Genomic DNA, 19,754 nt, shown 5'->3' on the forward strand with positions numbered 1-19,754 from the left:
AAGCACTGCACCTAGTAAAAATTTAATATAATAAAACAAATTGAAAACGGCAATATTATTTTAACCATTCACAATTAAAGTGGAAAAATTATAAGGCAGCCATTCATGGAATGATTTTGTGTACAAACTGTTTGGAAAAAAGACATTAAAATTACAGTTCCATACATGGAGTCAGGTAAACAGCAATGACCACACAATGTTTTTCCCTGGAAAGCCAAGGCTGCTAAGGAAAAAAAAATATTTTTAAAAGAAGTTTGATGTGAACAGGAATCTGAAATTTGTGATAAAGAATCCGATATTCATCATAAATTTTCCCACCATACTGCAATCACTCCTCCTCCTTCCACCCTCAAAAGAATACAAGTATACTTTTCTTTTCCCCAAGTCCCAGCACAGAACGTGAAGGCAGCAGCAGGAACATTTATTCCACATCATCTTTCTCTTTTCTGCAATCAGCTGATACCACATGGACACATCTGCTACTGTCAAAAGCTCTTTGAAGGCTCTGAACTAGTTCCTGAATAAACACGGTGGTTTTCCTGGGCCTCTCGGGTAAGATTAGCCTTCTATATAATCCACCTGGAAATGGTTCTTAGTCAACAGTGGGTTTTCTGTGTCTAACACCCAGCCATCTGACAAGCCACAACAATAAAAAAATCCTGTCTTGGTGTGACAGCTCTGCCATCCTTACTTAAATTAATGTCAGTGCAGCTTCTGCATCTGCCATTGAGTACTGAAAAAGAAATACTTCCCTTCTTTATATAAGGAACAATAAAAGCATTAGAACAGTAGGGAAAGTACCTAAAGACATCAGGATCAACAGAGACAGCTTTAGTCCAATTCCTATTGCCAATTAAGAAACCATTAACTGAAAAGAAACAGGTGATGAGATTATGGATTTCCTAGAGGGACCTACAGAAGGAAAGGGGGACATGGCTGGCACTCGGTTTAAGCATTTACCTGCTACACCTACTGCCACCTACCTCACAGAAAAAAAACCAGGCAGAGAGGGCTGTTACAGAGAGAGTAAGAGGAATTTGTTTGCACCAAGGTCTCCTGAGAAGTAGAAAATGATACCAGCTGGCCCTGACTACACGCAATGCTTGGATTTACTGTGACAGATGGGGAGATAGGTAGAAAGAAAGGGCTATAATAAAATGGACCATTTAATTTAACTCATTAAAATACTCTGCTTCAAGAAAATAATCCTCCATTTGGTACTAAAAATTTGGAAAGGTTTGATAATATAAAATTTTACATTCTCCATATCAATATAACCAAAAGCTTCTTTAGTCACTGCAGTTTCACTTACAGAATTGAAAATAATAATTCAACAGAGATAACAGGCAGCCAAAACAAAATGCTGTTGATACTTCTAAATGGGTAGAAGAAAAAATAAAAATCACATAAGTCTTCCATCACTCAACCAAATGCCAACATGAAAAGTATGTTTTCAGAATTTTTGTGCCAATTTTAAGTTGCCAATGTTTTAATTCAAATTCCCTCACCTGCTGCTATAACTTGGCCTCTATACTTCATGAATCATTAAACTGAGTATTACTATTTCTGATGGCTGCCCCAGAAACTGGAAACATGATGGGAAGGACAGGAAAATGGAAAGATGACAAGACCTCTCAGCAGTGGCACCTATGATTAATGTGCCAGAGGTTATGTCAGCAGTGAAAAGCCTGGCTGCCACATCCTCACCAATACACACTGGTCCATGTAAAAAGGTACTACCCACATGCTTCAACCGGGAACAAAAGGCATGAAACCATGAAATGGGACCTTACCTCCATAAACCATTGCTATTGTTATACACAAAGTGAGGCTGAAGGGGAATGCACTCAGGATGTCAACTCCCAGGGTGGGGTGCACATGCAAGTGATAGGACAAAGTTTAAAGAATAAAAACTTACTGCTTTATGAAATGCAAGTACCTAGTGCTGCAGTAAGCTATCTCCTGCTCTTGCAAACCCTCCAGCTTTTGGAAACGGTTATGTGGAAAGATTAAACGTGGTAAAATAGTGAGATTATCAAGGAAGAAGGTAATTAGGGAGAAATCAGGAAGAACAGAACTCTGGAGTAAACAGCCCCGTGTATCATTTGCATGTGTTAGGAACCTGTCCTGCTGAACTTTTTAAACCAGTCACTTACCAGTTGCATTATGTATGCTGTAAAAATCCCCAAACCAAAACAAACAGACAACACCATTGAAAAACACACAGAAGAGGATCCCATCCACATCACTAATTTTGCAGTGGCTTTTCAGAACACAATATTAAGGTCTCATATTAAAAAATGCTTGTTTAGGCCCAAAGCACTAATTCTATCTGAAAATACTGTCTTATGGGAAAATATGACTTCTAGTAATTTTGCATTGATCTTATATAGTAAAACACACAAATGAACAAGCACTCCTGGGAATCAATACTAGGTTCAATCCTGGGATACATCCATATTGTTACAGAGCCAACAGACAAAGCCACCACTAGTCCAAGAGCCAGGCCATATACCCATTACCCTCTGAACTAACAGACAAACAGGACGATAACAAAAATGTAAAGAAGTTATGAGGCACAATGGGCTGTGCAGTTTAACTAACAAATGGCATGAAAAACAGTCACACTCATTCAAATAGAAACAAGAAGCACTTCAGTTGAGAAGATATATCAAGACTTCAAAATTCTGTTTAAAAAAACCAAAAAGAAAAAAGAAAAATATATTTGGCAATGTTATCTTCAAAAGTGCAGACAAAGTATAGCTTAAAAGGGGTACAGCATTAAAAAGTTTTCCCCTAAAGAAAGAATTTTATGCTGATTCTGTGCATGTCAAGCATTCCTGACTTTTCAATGCACTACAGTTATTAGAGTATAACATGTTTTGCATAAGGGAAATGGTGCCTGATAAGACAAAGCTGTGCCTTGGAAATGGAGGGATCTTTTACCACTCTTCTGCAGTGAGAGACATCAGCAATTGGCAGAAAGTTGTCCAGTAGATTCACCAAAACTAATGCTTATCAGTAAGAGGAAAATGAACAATTCCCAAAGGAAAAGCAAAATGTCTAACAGGTTCACTGGGAATCCACCAGTTGGGTTTTTTGTTTGTGGGTTTGTGGGGTTTTTTTGTTCAGAACTGCTTTAGAAACACTTTGTATTCTATCTGCAGCATTAATATTTAACTAAACATCTTGTTTTGTTAGCCATAATACCTTTATTTAGTGAAAAACCCACACAGCCCCCTACTGATTTCAGCAGCTCAGATTTTTGAAAATGAGCTAGTAAAGTTCTCTGGTCCCTCAACAGCTGTCTCCATCAGATTTCCACCCCTCAGAGCCCAGAGCAGCTCTATTTCAAGCAGCACTATGGGTATCTCTCTCAACAGAAGCAGTAGTGTATCACAGTAGCCAATATGTAATTCCTGCTGACATTTTTGGTGCTTAACACTTGACTGACTTGGCAGAAGACTATCTCCCAAGAAACAATGCCTTTTTAGAATTTATTAACAATTGAATAAACAATCAAAACACTATTCTCCTTGCTTCTATCCTTCGTCAAACAATGGAATACACTGCAAAACTCATTTGCACTTTCTTAACCAGCTGATTTCTTACTCTAATCCTACACATTGTCTACATAATTTCTTTCCTATCAAGTGACACTTCTGTGACAATAGCAGTGTTATCCAGAGTTCCCAGTGTAGGCCATTTCTGCAATACAATTAGTGACAAGCATCACAAGGGCCAATCGTGTTGCCAGGACAATGTAGAACCAATGGGGGAGAACCCCCTTCTTCATTAGTGAGACTTCAACCTCTCACAACGCAGCCATCCTTGGGTTTTGCTCTCAGCTGCAAAAGTTGAACTGCAGAATACTTTGGTGATTGCAATTTCACGATGAGTCGCTATGTTCTTCCCTGCTCACCTTTCTTAAACTTCAAGTTCCATCTTCCCTGAGAATAGGGCCAGAAGTAACAATTAAAATAGCAAGTGTCTTCAGAAAAGAAAGTTACATAGAATTTGCGTCCGGCTGCCAAAGTACATTTTGCTACACTAAAAACTTTCCCAGTATTCCTCATTTTGCAATCAAGATTCCCTCTGAATTCCATAAAGTAGATGGGATGAATGATGGGTAAAAGAATGATAAAGGGAGCAGCAGACATTTACTGCTCATGTCTTATAGAGGAGGAGAACAGTGAAATTTGAGCGTTTAGTGATGGTGTCCAATGGACAAAACTAGAGGAATAAGGCATCCTAATACTAGGGCTGCCACCTCCAGACGACTGAGTCCTTTTCCTCCAGTTGATTCAGGTTTGTGGCTATGAGCAATTCCTCCTACTTCTGGGAGAACATGAACTGTGGCAACATAAAGGAAAGTCCCAGCAGAAAACAGCATAGCAACTCCAGTGGCATTGACTTCTGAAAGGGCTTCTTTGCTGCTCTGAAACACAAACAGCAAAAAAAGTGAGAATAAGCAGAAGTTCTTCAATCAGTAATAAAAAAAATTTCGCTCAGTATCCAAGCACAGAAGGATTTCTATCAACTCTCCCTGTCTCACAATGACAATGGCTTAGCATGACTTTAGTGTTTTGCACCTTCCATGTAGTAACTGGCACTCTAAAGTTGTGGGGGAGCAGAAAGACACCCCTCCTCCTAGTCACTTCACTTTGGACTTACAAAAGAAAAAACCCTTACAAAAGAACCCTCAGAAAAGCAAGAAAGTCACAGTCTGCTGAAGCATCTTATTTGACCATGTCACAGCCAACATACCAAACAGGTTTTGAAAAAAAAATAAATTTCATATTGCAAAGCCACAAATTTTAGGGAGGATGCTCAAGATTGACTTTAAACAAGGGGTTCAAATAAGATGTTAGCCTTTAAATATCTGCTCCACTGCTCTTTGGAACCAAGTCCCAAAACATCACTCATTCAATATTTTATTTGTATGTAGACGTAAACACCCAGAACTCTTCCAGGATTTCCATGCAAACTGCATGAAGAAACGTGTCTTCTGCATCAAAACTGAGCACCCCTTCACCTCCATAATAGGATTAAGATATGCTGCACATCAGTAAATGCAGTGAAATGCAAACCCACATATCAGATTCAAATGCTTCCTGAATGCTCTCCAACTCAGGTGTAATCTTAGTTCTTGTGTTTATTTCTCAGGTCATTTTTCCAGAGAAAGATACATCAGCTGGACCTATAAAACCACAGTGACAGCCCTGATGCCTTATCAATTCTCTGTTCTTTCTGAAGGGCAAAATGTAAACCCAACCCTTTGAGAACACTTCAAAAGAGTGCTCAAAGAGAATTCTCTTTTCTATTTACAAACGCAACCTTTTTTTCTGCTGTCTCTTGTACTGTAATGTCAAATATAAATCCTATCCAGCTAAAGTAAAGGATTATCCCAGATGATTTATTTAATCTTTCCTCCCATGCCTTGAGTTTTGTGAGATCACATGTTATATCCTTTACAACACGCCACCATAGCACGTCACCAGCATGACACACTGTAGTTCAGAAACAGAGGAGCATCCCAGGATATGCTATGAGAAGCAGAAACATTTAATTTGGACAAAGATGATAAACTCATGTGCAGTGTTCCATTTCACAGGCCATTTGTTGCACAGACCCAAAACACAACGATGCTTTATGGAATAAGGCAAAAAGACTGTTCTAGCTGAGGACTCAACTTCTGACACAGACTTTGAATATAAAGGACCACTTCTGGGATGGTGGGGGAATCCAGAGGAGATTATTTCCTACCTGCATATTAAAAGAAGAATGCATGCCACAATGCTGAAAATTACTTATTTAAATAGGCATCAGCTAAAACCTGGTATATGAATAAATTGTTCTCAGTGGGGAGCAGCAGAAAGGATAAAACACAGAAATCAGACTTCTAAAAAAAAAAAAGCTATACCAAACTCTATAAAGGAGTTACGTCACTGACTCTGATGGAAAAACATGGATTATTATCTCTTTTGTGCATTTATATTGCTACCTTCTCATCAACTTTTCTTAAATCTTCGTTCTGCTGAATTTTTCAAGCAGTTTGGAATTATGTAATGTGCAACTCATATCACAGTCCTTTCCCCAAACTTCACCACTAAGCTAGATTTTGGGCAGAACAAAACCACGGACCTACCTTGCTTAGCCCTAAGTATGTCACCATCGACATAACAGGTGCTGCTAACGCAAAGACCAGCAAGTGTTTTCTGATTCGATTCCGTTCTAGCCCAGCGTGCATCAGGAAGGAAACCAGGCCAAAGGCAGCTGGTGCCTGCAAAAAACAATATTCACTGCTAATACAATACCTTCTAAAACCCCCAGAAAGATGAGAAAAGGTTGAAATATGACTTACTACATTGAAATGGACTGAACTGGAAGACATTCAGGGCAGGCACTAGCATGCTGCAGCTAACCCAAATCTAGAGCATTCTGCAGACTGCCCCATCTTAATAACGGAACCTAATGGAAACTCATGTTCTGGCTATGAGAAAACACGTACTTGTGTAGTCATTATAAATACCAAAATATTCATTTTGACTAGAGTCATCGCTATAATCCCTAAGACTCCATCAACTTAGGTCATTTCTCTTTTCGTCCTGTTACTATCACACATTAGATAGACAGGTTCTTCATCTGCAGTAGAAAAATTCTACAATTAACATGGGGAGGGAAACAATTGCCCAAAGACAGGTAACAGTCAGCCTCCATGTTAACAAAGACTTAAGAGCTCTTTTGATTAGTTCATTCCTCTTCTCACCAGGAAGCAAACAAATACTTCCTTTTCCCTCTGCTGGTATCCACTTTCTTATCCAAAAGGCATAGATGTCCTACTACTCACACACCGAATTTACTATATTTTTTCTTGCAAAAAGACAATAGCAATCCACCCTGACATTTCTGAGGTAACACATAAAACTAAAATACATTAAGCATTTTTATACAGAGAATCCTTTTTTTTTTTAAAACTTAGAAGGAAATCATAAGTGAAAAAAGATGAGAAAGAAAAAAGCATCAATCAGGATCAGAAGAACAGAAAAAAGATACCAGAGAAGAAATAATTTTCTCTTCTAATACCAAATATTCATAGGAGAAATTTTCCTCCTCTAAAATTGTACAATTTCAGAAGTCAGTTAATTTGAACATTAAGAATAACAAAAGCAAGTTTCACCTGACAATAGCCATAAGTTAAGCTCTAAGAGATGACAGTGACATTGCCACCCTCAAAAAAAGTTATGTAAACCACAATTTCTTGCATGAACAAAGAAAAGACATAATAGATATGCATTTCCTAACATTTTGAACATGTAATTATGCAAGATTTCTGATAAATTTACAACTAACCACTGTAATCTGTGCATATGCTACCATAAGGCAAATTTCATCTGCACATGTATGTTTGGAGCCTATATAGCCAATATACAAGTATTAAGTATTAAGCAAAGTATTCACACAAGTATTCACACAAGTATTAAGCAAAGATCACCCCCATCTTCAAGAGCCACTGTTTGCTTGTTACCATCAGCAAAAGATTTGTTCTCCTACAGAAATGGTATGAGTGATGTTGAAGCTACTACAACAGAGGTAACCAGAAGCTGTAATTTAGTACTCTGATATTCAGTGGTTTCAAAAGACTAACCCTTTAAACACTAAAACCCTTCACAACAAATATCCTCCCCATTTTCTGATGAACATCACAGAACCAAAAGATTGTTGTAATCAGCATAAAACTGCTTTCCCTCCTTGAATGCACTAGCATATAGTTCTGTGCCTCACCCTTTAGAACTTCTCTGAATATGTCTCTTGCAGCAGTAGTAATCTAGGGTTTTCTTGTTCGGTAAATAAACACTACCACACTAGCTTCAGAAGTCAGTGTGAAGCTGACACACTTCTTCATGAGCTACTCTTCTCTTCCTATTTTTGGGAGACTTTTCCCAGCTTCCGCAACCAAGGGAGGCGGTAGGCAGTCAGAATTCTCTCTCATTTGCACTCCACTCAGACTTAGCAACAATCATGTGCTCTACTATCATACCTCATACCTGTGCTTTTTGGTCCTTGACACTGTACTAACCTCTTCATTTCAATGGCACTAAACACTTCTGTATTACGTCACTAATGAAACTGTAGATCTTTAGCAATTCCTGTGAGTGTTAACAGTCTTTTGAAGAACAAGTAAGATTTTTTTGATGATAACTCACCTTGTGCAACATAATCGCAACAAACACTATCAACTGGACACTAGTCTGAGAAGTAGAAGCTGCTGCACCCAATGCAACACCATCAGCTGAAAAAGGAGTGCAGATTCATGGATTATTCCTCCACATGAGCTTCCCCATCCCCTCAAAGGCTGACAGTAGAAAACATGTTGATTTAAGAAGCTCTGTTACTGAAAACTGCCATTAACAATAGCAACCCAATGGAGGATTCACTTGCCTTTGTTTGTTAAGCCATAACATTTCAGAGTATCAGACAACCCTCAACAGGAGCTGTCTCATATTTCCCAAAACCACAAAAACCATACCAGGAATCAACTCAGTGTTGACACATTCCTTCAAGTAACAAGGAACAAGTTTGGTTGTTTTGGTCTTCTGTACTAAAAGAGACTTCCTGTCTAAATTAAAAAACCTGTTTTAGATACTAAGCATTGCAAGAATTTTAATTATTACCCTTTAAATGATTTTTCAAATATAAATACTATTGAAATATTTTTTATCACTTACAATAAATATACTGTCTAAATGAAATAGAAAATGGATACTACACTATTCCTTAATATATAAACACTTTGGTTAGTGAAGAAGTATCTTTTTGATCAACATCTTCTGACTTATCTAGACAACAACCTTCAGCAGGACGTGAAAATGCATCATATTTATACTACACATATATAGTGAAGAACTACAATGTGAACATGGCTTGACTGTAACATACACCTAACAATCAGTCTGCAAGTCAGCCTAAATGTGTTTCAGTGAAGTCTTTGTGCTCCACCTTATAATGTCTTTTTTTTCCCTGCAAGGTACCATTCTTTTAAATTAGTATTTTTTTAAAAAAACCATCAACCAACAAGCAAACCCAAAGGTGTTCCACACTACTCATCAAATACGTTAGCCTGTTTTCAAATTTAGCAGCTAAAGGAGTTAGCAAAGGAATTGAAGAGGCAGAGAGTGAGCATCACACAACCTTTCAGATGGGGAAAATAAAAAAGTAAAGTAAAGAGTAAAAGAGAAAATTCTGTATCCAAATAAAACTCTGTGAAGCATCTGAGCACCCAGTTAAATCTGGGGAAGATCCTTAGGTCTCCTTGCCTTTTTTTTTTTTGTTTTGTTTGGGGTTTTTTGTTTTTGTTTTTTTGTTTTTTGTTTTTTTTTTAATAAAAAGCCACCTTCAAAAGCAAAACCCAAGTGTCTCCATCACACCTGAAGATGACCCACACAGCAATGCATGTACTTGACAGGCACTAACAATTACAATTAACTGCATTACCTGCAGCATGCACTACTAGTCCCAGTGTTGTGGTGATTTTGGAATTGCCTGATCTTGCAGCTTCTGGATCTGAAACAGTCATGAGAACAGTTAGGATAGAGATCAAATGAATAAACTATGCTGGAAAAAATAATTGTGAGTATCACTGTACATATCTCTCCCAGCTGCTTAGGCAGTTGTACTCAAAACTACCAGCTTCTGTATTTCTGCATTAGACTTACTGTAAAATAGTTTGACACTTAACACCTTCAAATCACCTGAAGTTCTGCCAACAAACAAGTGACAGATTCGTAGACAATTCTTTGCAATTTGCAGGATCTCTCTCATAGGCCGAAGCAGATACTATTCTTAACCTCCTAAAATGAAATGTTAAAGGTTGGTGCCACCAAGAGAAAGAAAAGCTATTTCTGGATCCCAAGAATCCAGAACTGCTGCAAGAGTAAGGATGATTTGTCCCCACACAGCTCAATGTTTGTGGTTTCCTTCAGGTGACAGTCTGGGTCAGTTTTTGATGCAGTGTTTCTCTGGCAGTTCCTAGTAAACAATAAAGTCTATGTGTCACAGCACCAGCTGCAAAGATTTCCCTTTGACATTATACACCACAAAGGAGAAGTGCAGCCAGTGCTGCTTGAGATCCAGTGTTTGACCAGAATTGCCTGAACATTTACAGGTTAGCTCATTACACAGCACAACAGGGCAATATCAATATCCACCACTACACAATCAGTGGTGAAACTGTTACAAAGAATCGCTGCAGGGTGGGTAAGCCCTACACAAGTATAGAAACATCTTATTATTCAACTGTTTAATTCCAGACAGTTCGAACAGCCATGACTGAATTATCCCAGCGGTCTGTAAGACAACTGCAACCACACCTACACAGCTGCTTCACTAAGTCTGCAGTGATGCCAAAACAGAAATTCCAGTCCTGTCCTTTCCTCCCGCCTGTCCCCTCGCCCTCCAGTCTCTTCATTCCCAGGCACCCATGTAGTTTCCCAATGAGTCAGATCAGGGAAATAAGCTAGCTAAAAACTAATGCATTCTCTTTGGTCAGCTTGATCTTCTGAATGAAGGGAAGCCTATGTGACTAATTAATTGCATAAGCTGCACTTGCATGACAGCAATCGTTTACTCATGTCAAACGGGAGGAGATACTCACAAAAAACATTTCCTTTACAATTGTTCTGGATTTACCATTACTAAACACAAAGAGTCACATTTGACTTCATAACCTCACTCTGGCCTACTGAATTTTTCTAGTTTAGACTAACTTCTAGTCACTCGGTAGATAATAAACTACAAGACATTGGTTCAAGAGAAAAGTGTTCTTCTTCAGTCTCTTTAAAAGACATTACAAAACACTGCTACATCTCCTGTGATGTGTACAGGCTAGATAAAACTTAATATTCTATTTTACAGTGTGTATCTCTAACACAGATCACAGTCAGTTTTTTCCTGGTATTTGCTATGACCAGAGACATAGAAAAGGGTCATAACCTACACAAACCAAGAATTCTTTTGGAAGAAAAAGAATCCTTGCTTACCTGCATCTCCCTAACATCCTCACTGCCATTGTTTCTTTAGAACAGCTCTGAAAATCAGCTACCCATGGCCGTGGCTCCATTTACACTTCTTCAGGAGCACACAGCTGACATAGGCCCTGCACTGGCCTTTCATCTGTACCACCCCATACGCACAAGTTGCACTGTGAACTGACAAGAATCCAGCAAAAACATATTCCCCCTCCTTCGTGTGTGTGTTTTACTTTTCCTTTCAGATCAATTCCTTCGTTTTTCAGGGCCAAATTCCAGCATCAGAGGACATTGTGTGGGTGAAAATGAGCAGCCAAAAGCAATAAAATGCCTTTTCAAATGACGGAACACCTTTGGTGCATGTCAAGCTACACTCTGAGCATGAAGTCACAGGCAGGAAACAAAGGCAACCATAGGCAATTTTAGAGTCTTGCAAGAAACTGACAAATCTTTATACAAAGCAGAAAGTATTTCAAAGTAAGTGAGGCTCTAGACTAGTATGGGAGGCCCATCTATGCAGTTACAGAGCTTACATCTAATAATCTCTGCCACCTTACTTATGATAACTTGTTGCTCTTTGCAAATTTTACCTACATATACGACAATCAAGTAGGAAAAAACAAACAAATATAAGACTAACCTGAAGTTTTTTAGAGAGCCAAAGAAATCCCCTATGAGTGATATTGTAAAACAGACAATAACTCAAGTGTCAAGTCACCCTTCACTCCCACACCATACATGCTCATACAGTTATTTCATCTTACTGAGGAAAGCTCTCAAATTATGGTCAATTTTGAGATAGATTTCCAGCATAAACATTTCACATGAACCTTCGTTTATGTTTTTAAAGCACCTACTGAAACTCTGGACATGACTGGACAAATTAAATCCCGGTAGCACTCAAAAATAAAAACTGCAACTTGTTAATTAAGACTAATTAGCAAGTCTAATTGAAGTGAACCTTTACTTACCATCTGTAGAGTGTACATGAGAGCTGCCTATCTGATCCACCAACAGCATGAAGACAAAGCCGAGGACAAGGGACACACCAATGTAGGCATGCAACCTGGAATGGTCGTGGCCATGCTCATGTACAGCTGGGATTTTCACTACCATCTCAGATTCAATCACATGCTGCTTCTCGCTCGCTGGGTGATGCTTTCCTGTGGAAGGCAAGTGAACAGATTAGGAGACAGGAGACTAGACATGGCATAGTCACTTCTTTCCTCCTCTGCAAAAGCCTCCCTCACACTTTCCTGGACAATATACAGAAGTCCTTGTCTAAGGTCTTTCATAGACAGTGTTCTTAGCAAAGCCTGGCTGGTTTCTTCTCATACATCTTCAGCATGGAAAAGCAAAGAAAGCATTAATATGTCATAAGCCAAGCTGCATTTTAAATACAAATTAATTCACAAAAATTGCTGTATAATTCCTTTTTTAATTGAAGCTGCCAGTTTTGTCAATATTCAGAGATACCGTCAAGCAGTTACTTCGTTATTTTCATTTAAGTGAGAAAATACAGGATGAGGAGATAAAATAGGTTCCATTTAATAACAGATTTAATACCATCTTTAACTGATGCTGAGATACAAACAAGCTAGTATTGATACACCCCATTGATACAGACTATAACAATAGCTTAGTCAAGCACAACGACCTACAACTGTCAGTACCATCCCAGAAACCCAAAGTCCAAGTCCTAGGGATGAATGATATGTGGTTGTTTCTTTTCCCTACACAAGCTATTAAAGCTTGCCCATGCTTTTTTCATTTTGAGAAGGTCTTTTGGACAGCAACTACTCTTCAGAAGCTTTAAAAACTTATACCAACAACTTGACTTACTCTAGCAAGTCATCATCTTGCTGGAATATTCATACATCTTCTTGGATGAGACAAGTTTATGTTCATCCCACTGTACAAAACATCACAATGCCATTATTACAATCAAAGCACATCAGAATGGGCTTGGTAGCAAAGATTTCAAACATATCTTTGCTGAACAAGATTGATCCATAAAATTACTTTGGACCACACAAGATTTTTGCCATCTATGTTATGAAGCTGACTTTACTTCAGATCATTTCAAGCCATAAATCTGTGTAAAACTCAGGGCAATCTTTCTGACAGTGGTTATACGGTTTCAGCAGCTAAAACAAAGGACTGAAGTCAGCAAAGGAATTTTATTTGCTGGTAGTACCCAAACCAAGATTTCACTACACTCATACACAGGTTTATGATCAAAGAATAATCCAAGTCATGATATGCTGTTTGCTCTCAGCCTACAAGGTCAAAAATTAGAAGTTATTTATTCCATAGTTTGTGGGTAAATACAGAAGTAATAGTAAATTATTTCCATATCAATGAAAAGCACGCAAGTGCTTGATAGCAAGCAACCAGTCAGTTAAGCTACACCTGAAAAAGGGAAAACAAAGCTCTCTTTTTGTTTTTCTACTTACATTAATATACCTCAATGTTTCCCTTAGTTGCACCTTTCTACGTTTAATTATGTAAACAGATGAACTTGGGGGAAAAAAAAAAAAAAAGAGAAAGCTGTTCTCATGTCTTAAGTTTGATTTTGAATATCCTACTTTTCTAAGAAAAATATGAGAAATATTTTTTGTAGTTAAATCTGTAATACCCATTAATTCTGCCCCTTTGCAATTATAAAAAAAATTTTACAGATAGACTGTTGTTAGACAATACTGTGAGTCAGACATCAAGTCTGAAGCCATTCACAGACAAACTCTTTTTTCCTAGGTAAATACTTCTGCTGTTACTACTACAGTACTGGAAAGTGTCTTTTTCTGCCATACACTAACAAAGTTATAGCCCGTACAGCTCTACACAACAAGCTGTCGAGTCATACATGAACAGTATGCCCCATTTAGTGAAAAAGTATTAAAACCCACAAATGTTCACAGCAATTGTATTCATTGCTAGCTGTACTATTACAAGAGAAAATTAGTCTACTCAGAATTAAAATTGAATAGAGAGCAAACCCACAACTACAGCTCATTAGAGACATCCGACATCAGAGTGTACAAATTACAGTACAGTATAAAACCATAATCAGAGCTTCTTTCACTTCTTAATAAAGCATGATTTTATGTATTATCTTCCATTTATTCTAAATCTAAGCAGAACAACATAAATTTAGTGGAAGCTAAAACAGTATACATTAAAGCGTATTACTAAAATGAAATATAAAAGTTTAGAAACACGAAACCCAGTACTACAAGGAAAGCAAAGGACTACAGTTACCTCTCAATCCCAGATCAGCAACAACACTACACCAGATGTTTGCAAGGTTCTTTACAGCCTCAACTTTATAGTGCTTTCCCCTGCAATCAGCAAGCCATTGCCATTTACCTTCAAACTTTTGATTCTGAGAATACTGGAAAAATCTCATACATGCAATGGCCACCTAATAGCACAAGTCTCCAAGCAAAAGCAAAATTTAAAGTGTGCTCCAAACAGAGGTGATGAGCACTGGCTATTTAAAACAATGTCATAACCTCAAATTGAGCTCTATTAAGGCGGTAAGACATGCTCCACACAAACATCCCCGCAAGACACAATCTCTGCTCACTTTGAGCTCTTCATTAGAGATGATGAGGTGGTGAAGACAGTGACAGTAGACCGGAACTGGATGCTTGAACACAGAGATTTAGAGATGTAATGTACACCACCACCCAAGAAGAAATGCCTGCTACTCTGTGAATTAGCCCTATACAACCATAATTTTCAGCTAAGTATATTAATTCCAAGATGTTCTTCAGCTTCAGAGGAAATTCTTATTAGGGCAGGGATACAAATCTGTAAAACACCTCCTGCAATTGCTTTAATGAGAAGCTGTCTAAACTACAAAAAGAAATAGCAAATACTCCATAATTTTATTCTCTGCCAAAGGCATCCTTACACCTCCTTTGAAGTTCCAGTGGCAGTTAAAATTTCACTCTCCCCAGAATAAGAAACACTACACATGACCTATCATAAAAGGCTGTTATTCCATGAACAGTACAGTATCCAGACACACAAATGATTCAATAACTCAGGAAGAGTCATCAATCTACAGTCTGATCACATCCTTCAACATGCAATATGCCTACGGTAGTTTTGCATTTCCATGCCTGCTTTGTGTCATGCTGCTGTGAAGCTCTTCCACCAATCTCATGCTAAAAATCGTAAAAGGGAGCCTTGGTATATCATAACGCCACGACCTAAGTTATTTTGAACGAGGCCATCTGGGTTTGGTTCTTACCCTCCAAAATGTCTTCGTAAAGTGCATGTACTCCTTCTGGCACAATGACAGCCAAGGCAGTTCCACACAACAGCCCAGCACCCAGAACAGTCACCAACTTCAATCTCTCCTGCAAGAAAGTACAAAACAAGTATCATCTTTAAGAATGAAAATGCTTTCTTTACTCTCCCTTATTAAGAGAGGCTGGGGAAGGGGGTTACTTGTTACATAAATATTGAGCATTTGCAATTAAACCTTACCAACAACACATAAACTTAATGTTTTTATAGTATAGTAAAGAATAATAGTTTTGTTAATATTTTTGGAAAAATTTCTGTAACAAAAATAGAAAACACACATTGTTTATCAGTACTTGCTGCTATTACTTAGAGTTATCTTCCTAGTTATATTCTAGTTTGGGGCAAAAAGCTTAGACATCTCTTCCTCTCAACCTAATTACATTCTGTTTTACCAATAAATTCACCAATTCACTTCCTTGTGACTACACTGACAGGCTAAAGTCAAAGCCATGTACTAAAATCCAAATATATAAACATATAATGGGGTCTAAAATATGACAGTTTGCAAAGGCCATTACTCATAATTTCTGTAAGAACTGCTATCACCTAACATGCAGCAACCATGGGAGTTTAGATCCTCCTAACAACTGTGTAGCAAACATTTTGTGGCAGGACCATCATCATCTTCCATGCTCAATGAAGTCTGAGTGCCACCAAAATACTCATGTTAACTACTGAGGACCTAGAGACAGAGGTCAGCATTTGAATAACAGGAAGCCACTTGTTGCATATCATTATTATGCCATCCATTCTCCTTCATGCACTGTAATGACAAATTGTTCTGTCTCACCGAAATGTGCAACACTTGCATAGAAGAAGCAGGAGGCACTAGGGACATGCACAATCAGCTTCCTGAAAGCAAGCCAAATGTGACTATAAGGGAACAACTGCAGCGCTACTGGGGAAAATGCAAAGTGTAAAGTTGCCACAAACATGCACTGCATACTAATGTATGTAATGATTATACTTAGTAAATTGTCATACAGTGGCAATCTACATGAGAAGATAAATTTTCAACATCTGCTGTTCATAAAGTAATTTTGCAAAAATATAGTATCTTACAAGGATAAAACCATTATTTTTATCTGCAACTATATCGTTTGCATACATACACAAACACAGAGAAAATTGTCAGAAGGAATACTGCTTTATTACAACTGCAAATACAGAGTATAGCTTGCTTTCAGTTTGGCACCTGTGAATTTTAAAGGTCCATTAAAGTAATACAGACTAACAAGTTATCATTACAAGATAAGTCTTCACATCTTCTTCAGTACAAAATAGTTAGTGAATACAGAAATTTAGTAACAACAGCCTACATAGATAGGCAAAAGTAATATAGTTTTATCCATTTCTGTTAAATACATTTGCATGTTAAAAAACAAAAGCAACACAGTAAAAAGTGCTAAAATTCCATGGAAAAAATCTCAAATTCCTCAAATTAGCAAACTGTTCCACTGCTCAATATTTGACATTGAAACTCCTACTCGGACCTATCAAAAACTCACACCTGCTTTCAGCAGGAAGTGGCCCCAGTTTCTGCCTCTGTTACACCACCACAACATTCAAACTGCTCCAATTCCTGGGGGTTTTTTAGGTTTTTTTACATTTAGACTACACTTTAAGAGATAGCCTCAGAACTGGTACAGTGCTGTTCCCAGCCCTAAATTAGACCAACTGAGTCCTCTAAATTAGGATTAAGCTGAAAGGGTACCTCTGCACACAGAACTAAGGCAAATCTCTGTTCAGTTTGTACCTTTTACCACCCATGTTTAGTCATACCTGCCTTTCCTGGAGTTTTATACTTTCAAAAATACCCTAATCTAATAGAAACAATAGAACACAGCATGAGATCAGAACACAAGTAATAAATTCCATGGCAAAAAAAATAATCTGAAGGAATGTATTAACACTAATGAATAATTTATTTTTCTCTAGTATCTGGGGTCTCTTATGCATAGCATTCACTTTTATTTTCAACACAATCATTACATTAGCCAGTGGGAAGAGGCATTTTTACTCACTGTGGCCATCCACAAAACTTTTTGCAAACTATAGAATGGACCGTCCAAACATTCATTTCAGTTTGAAATTGTCTTTGTTGCAGAATCCTAAGCAATAATTTTAAACGGAACAATTATAACTTCTAATTAGACACTTCCAGGATTAGCTGGGATTTGTACATCATGGACAGAGATATTTTGCTCTTTTAAACCAGTATTGCATGCAAACCCTTAAAATATCTTAAATAAAAGACTTAAATCAAGTGTAAAACCGAGTCAAGAATTTCTGAGAGCTTAAGATACCACAATAAACTTGACTGCACATTTGTGTACTGATGGTAAAATACCACACACACAAAAGGCTAATAAGATGTGATTACTGCTTAGGCAGTTTTGGATCCACAACAGACCTGTATTCCTGCAGCTGCTGGAAGCCTAGAAAGGTTTAAGAGACCACTGATTCAACTATACAAAGAAAACACAAAGACAGATCAAGAACCTTACCTCCAAACAAGACTGAATATAAATTACGAGTTAACAGGCGACTATCAAGTACATACATGACTAAATGCAAAATTAAATTTAAAAAGAGACAATATTAGCACATGAGGCAGCACCCTCAGCAAATTTGCAAGAAAACCCTTCGTGGGCTTCAGGACAGAATTGAGTTTTGAAGAGCAAGGCAGTGGAAGCAAGAACACTGAAGACACATAAGGCAAGGTCCACCAAAGCATCAGATGAAGCACTGGCAAAACAGAAGTCTGCTGATGTTCATGTGAAGATGCCCAAATACACTGTTAGGTTGAAATTCATTTAGTTGAGTTGTACTTTTCCTAAAATGAACAGCCTTTCCTTCTATGCTGCTCAGGGTCTACAGCTCCCAAAGCCTCCTAGTAATAATGGGACCAAAGGACAAGTGCAAGCAGCCCTCTGACTTGATGGAAGACAAAGGCACATTTCTCCTCCGGCGCCCTGCTTCCCAAAAGTAGCACTACTTCCAAGAGAAATGGGCACCCCTCATAAGAGTGCTCTTACTACCTTAGAACAACTAAACTCTCACTACACCATACCTCCATACAGTAACCATCATTTAGACCGAAAAAAAACCCGCGGGTATCAGAGGATATTAGGAAACTTACAGAGACTGTGACAATCGTCATCACCTCAACAACCATTTCTTAGACGCAGCCAAATATGATTAATGAGGAACTCCTATACTGTCTGGAAACTTACCCGATCTAGGAAAGTCTCCCTCTCCTTTAACAGTACCTTAGTTATCCAAGGTATTTTTCCAAAAGAATGCCAATTGACTTTCACGTGGCAGTAACTTGAAGTTCTACAGTAATCAAAAAGCTAAGGTTTAATTTTCAACAGTGCAAGCTGTGAACCAAGGTTTTCTGAGAATATTCTTGGAATTTTTTTTTAAAGCCTTAATTTGAGTAGCCCACAGGCACATAATAAGAGATAATCTGTGACTTCACCAATTTCTTACACAAGCTTCTAAGAATAGCCATGCTTATTCATGTCCTTATACTACATGCTGAGACTTCACTCGTAACAGAGACTCCACTCAAATCTGGCAAGTTTAAATAGCTTCTGTACACACTGTGAAACAAACATAATTTCACACAGCAGTTTTAAATGAAAATTAATACTGCACTCATAACTTTTTAAGTTACAGCTTCATCCTTAACAGCGCTGCCGGATTGCAAAGGGACGGCACCAACTCCTACTGGGAGATCTCTCTGGTTTCTCCGTTAGCAACCAACGAGCAGTTTGGCGGAGGTGTCTTACCTCGGAAAAATTAACCGCCAAGGGTATAATCCCTGCCACATAGCAGGCGACCAGCATGGCCAGGGACAGCAGGCAGATGGAGGGGAAGTCATCCATTTCGCCGCTTTCTGTCCGGTCCCTTGAAGCGAAATCCAACAGCAACTTTTCCACCTCGCCCCTCCGCACGCCTCAACCCGTGCAGACACCGAGCTCCCAGGAGAGGCTTTCAGCCATCTCTCTCGCCTGGCGACAGCGGCCGACTCGACCCCCAGCCGGGGGTGTTCGGCCAGCCCGGGGGCGGCCGGGGGGCAGGAGCGGCCCTCACCTGAGGCGGGGGAACTTTCACCCGCACCGCGCCGCTGCCAGGACACGCGGGAGGGAGGGGTTGGAGACAGCGAGCAAGCGGGCGGCTCCTCACGGCGGGGCAGCCTCAGACAAGGCCGAGAGGACCCTACGGCACCAGCGCTCCCACCCCACACCCACAGCCGCTGCCCCGGCGGCCAAGTGGCACCTCAGCGCTTCCCCTTCCGGGACGGGCCGCGACCCGCCCCGCCCCCGCGCGCTTCCCGGCTCCAAGATGGCGGGCGGGCGGCGGCCCGCGGTGGGCCGAGAGCGGCTCCCTCAGCAAAGA

General features: G+C 39.0%; 1 protein-coding gene across 1 annotated transcript; it reads right to left on the reverse strand.

The window, feature by feature from the left end:
• Positions 1 to 3: 3 nt before the first annotated feature.
• On the reverse strand, positions 4 to 19,649 carry SLC39A9 (solute carrier family 39 member 9). The gene is made up of 7 exons (XM_042047071.1): positions 19,145 to 19,649; positions 15,289 to 15,397; positions 11,999 to 12,190; positions 9,496 to 9,564; positions 8,208 to 8,293; positions 6,149 to 6,283; positions 4 to 4,438 (listed from the first exon to the last, which is right to left on the reverse strand). Exons 1-7 carry the CDS (start codon positions 19,238 to 19,240, stop codon positions 4,208 to 4,210), a joined length of 918 nt encoding a protein of 305 aa, XP_041903005.1. The 5' UTR covers positions 19,241 to 19,649; the 3' UTR covers positions 4 to 4,207.
• Between the last annotated feature and the right edge of the window lie 105 nt (positions 19,650 to 19,754).

The sequence above is a fragment of the Corvus kubaryi genome, unplaced genomic scaffold (assembly GCF_017639235.1).
Source record: "Corvus kubaryi isolate FWS band 111438036 unplaced genomic scaffold, C.kubaryi_AGA036_p1.0 66, whole genome shotgun sequence".
Classification (NCBI taxonomy): Eukaryota; Metazoa; Chordata; class Aves; order Passeriformes; family Corvidae; genus Corvus; species Corvus kubaryi.

What these genes read in the sequence shown, in the direction of transcription:
- SLC39A9 (XM_042047071.1), bottom strand. Translation starts at nt 19,240, where the DNA reads ATGGATGACTTCCCCTCCATCTGCCTGCTGTCCCTGGCCATGCTGGTC. An exon ending in TGGCGGTTAATTTTTCCGAG is followed by an intron (nt 15,398 to 19,144) that starts GTAAGACACCTC and finishes ACTTTCTTGCAG; the next exon opens with GAGAGATTGAAGTTGGTGAC. An exon ending in TTGCGATTATGTTGCACAAG is followed by an intron (nt 6,284 to 8,207) that starts GTGAGTTATCAT and finishes TGTTTTTTGCAG; the next exon opens with GCACCAGCTGCCTTTGGCCT.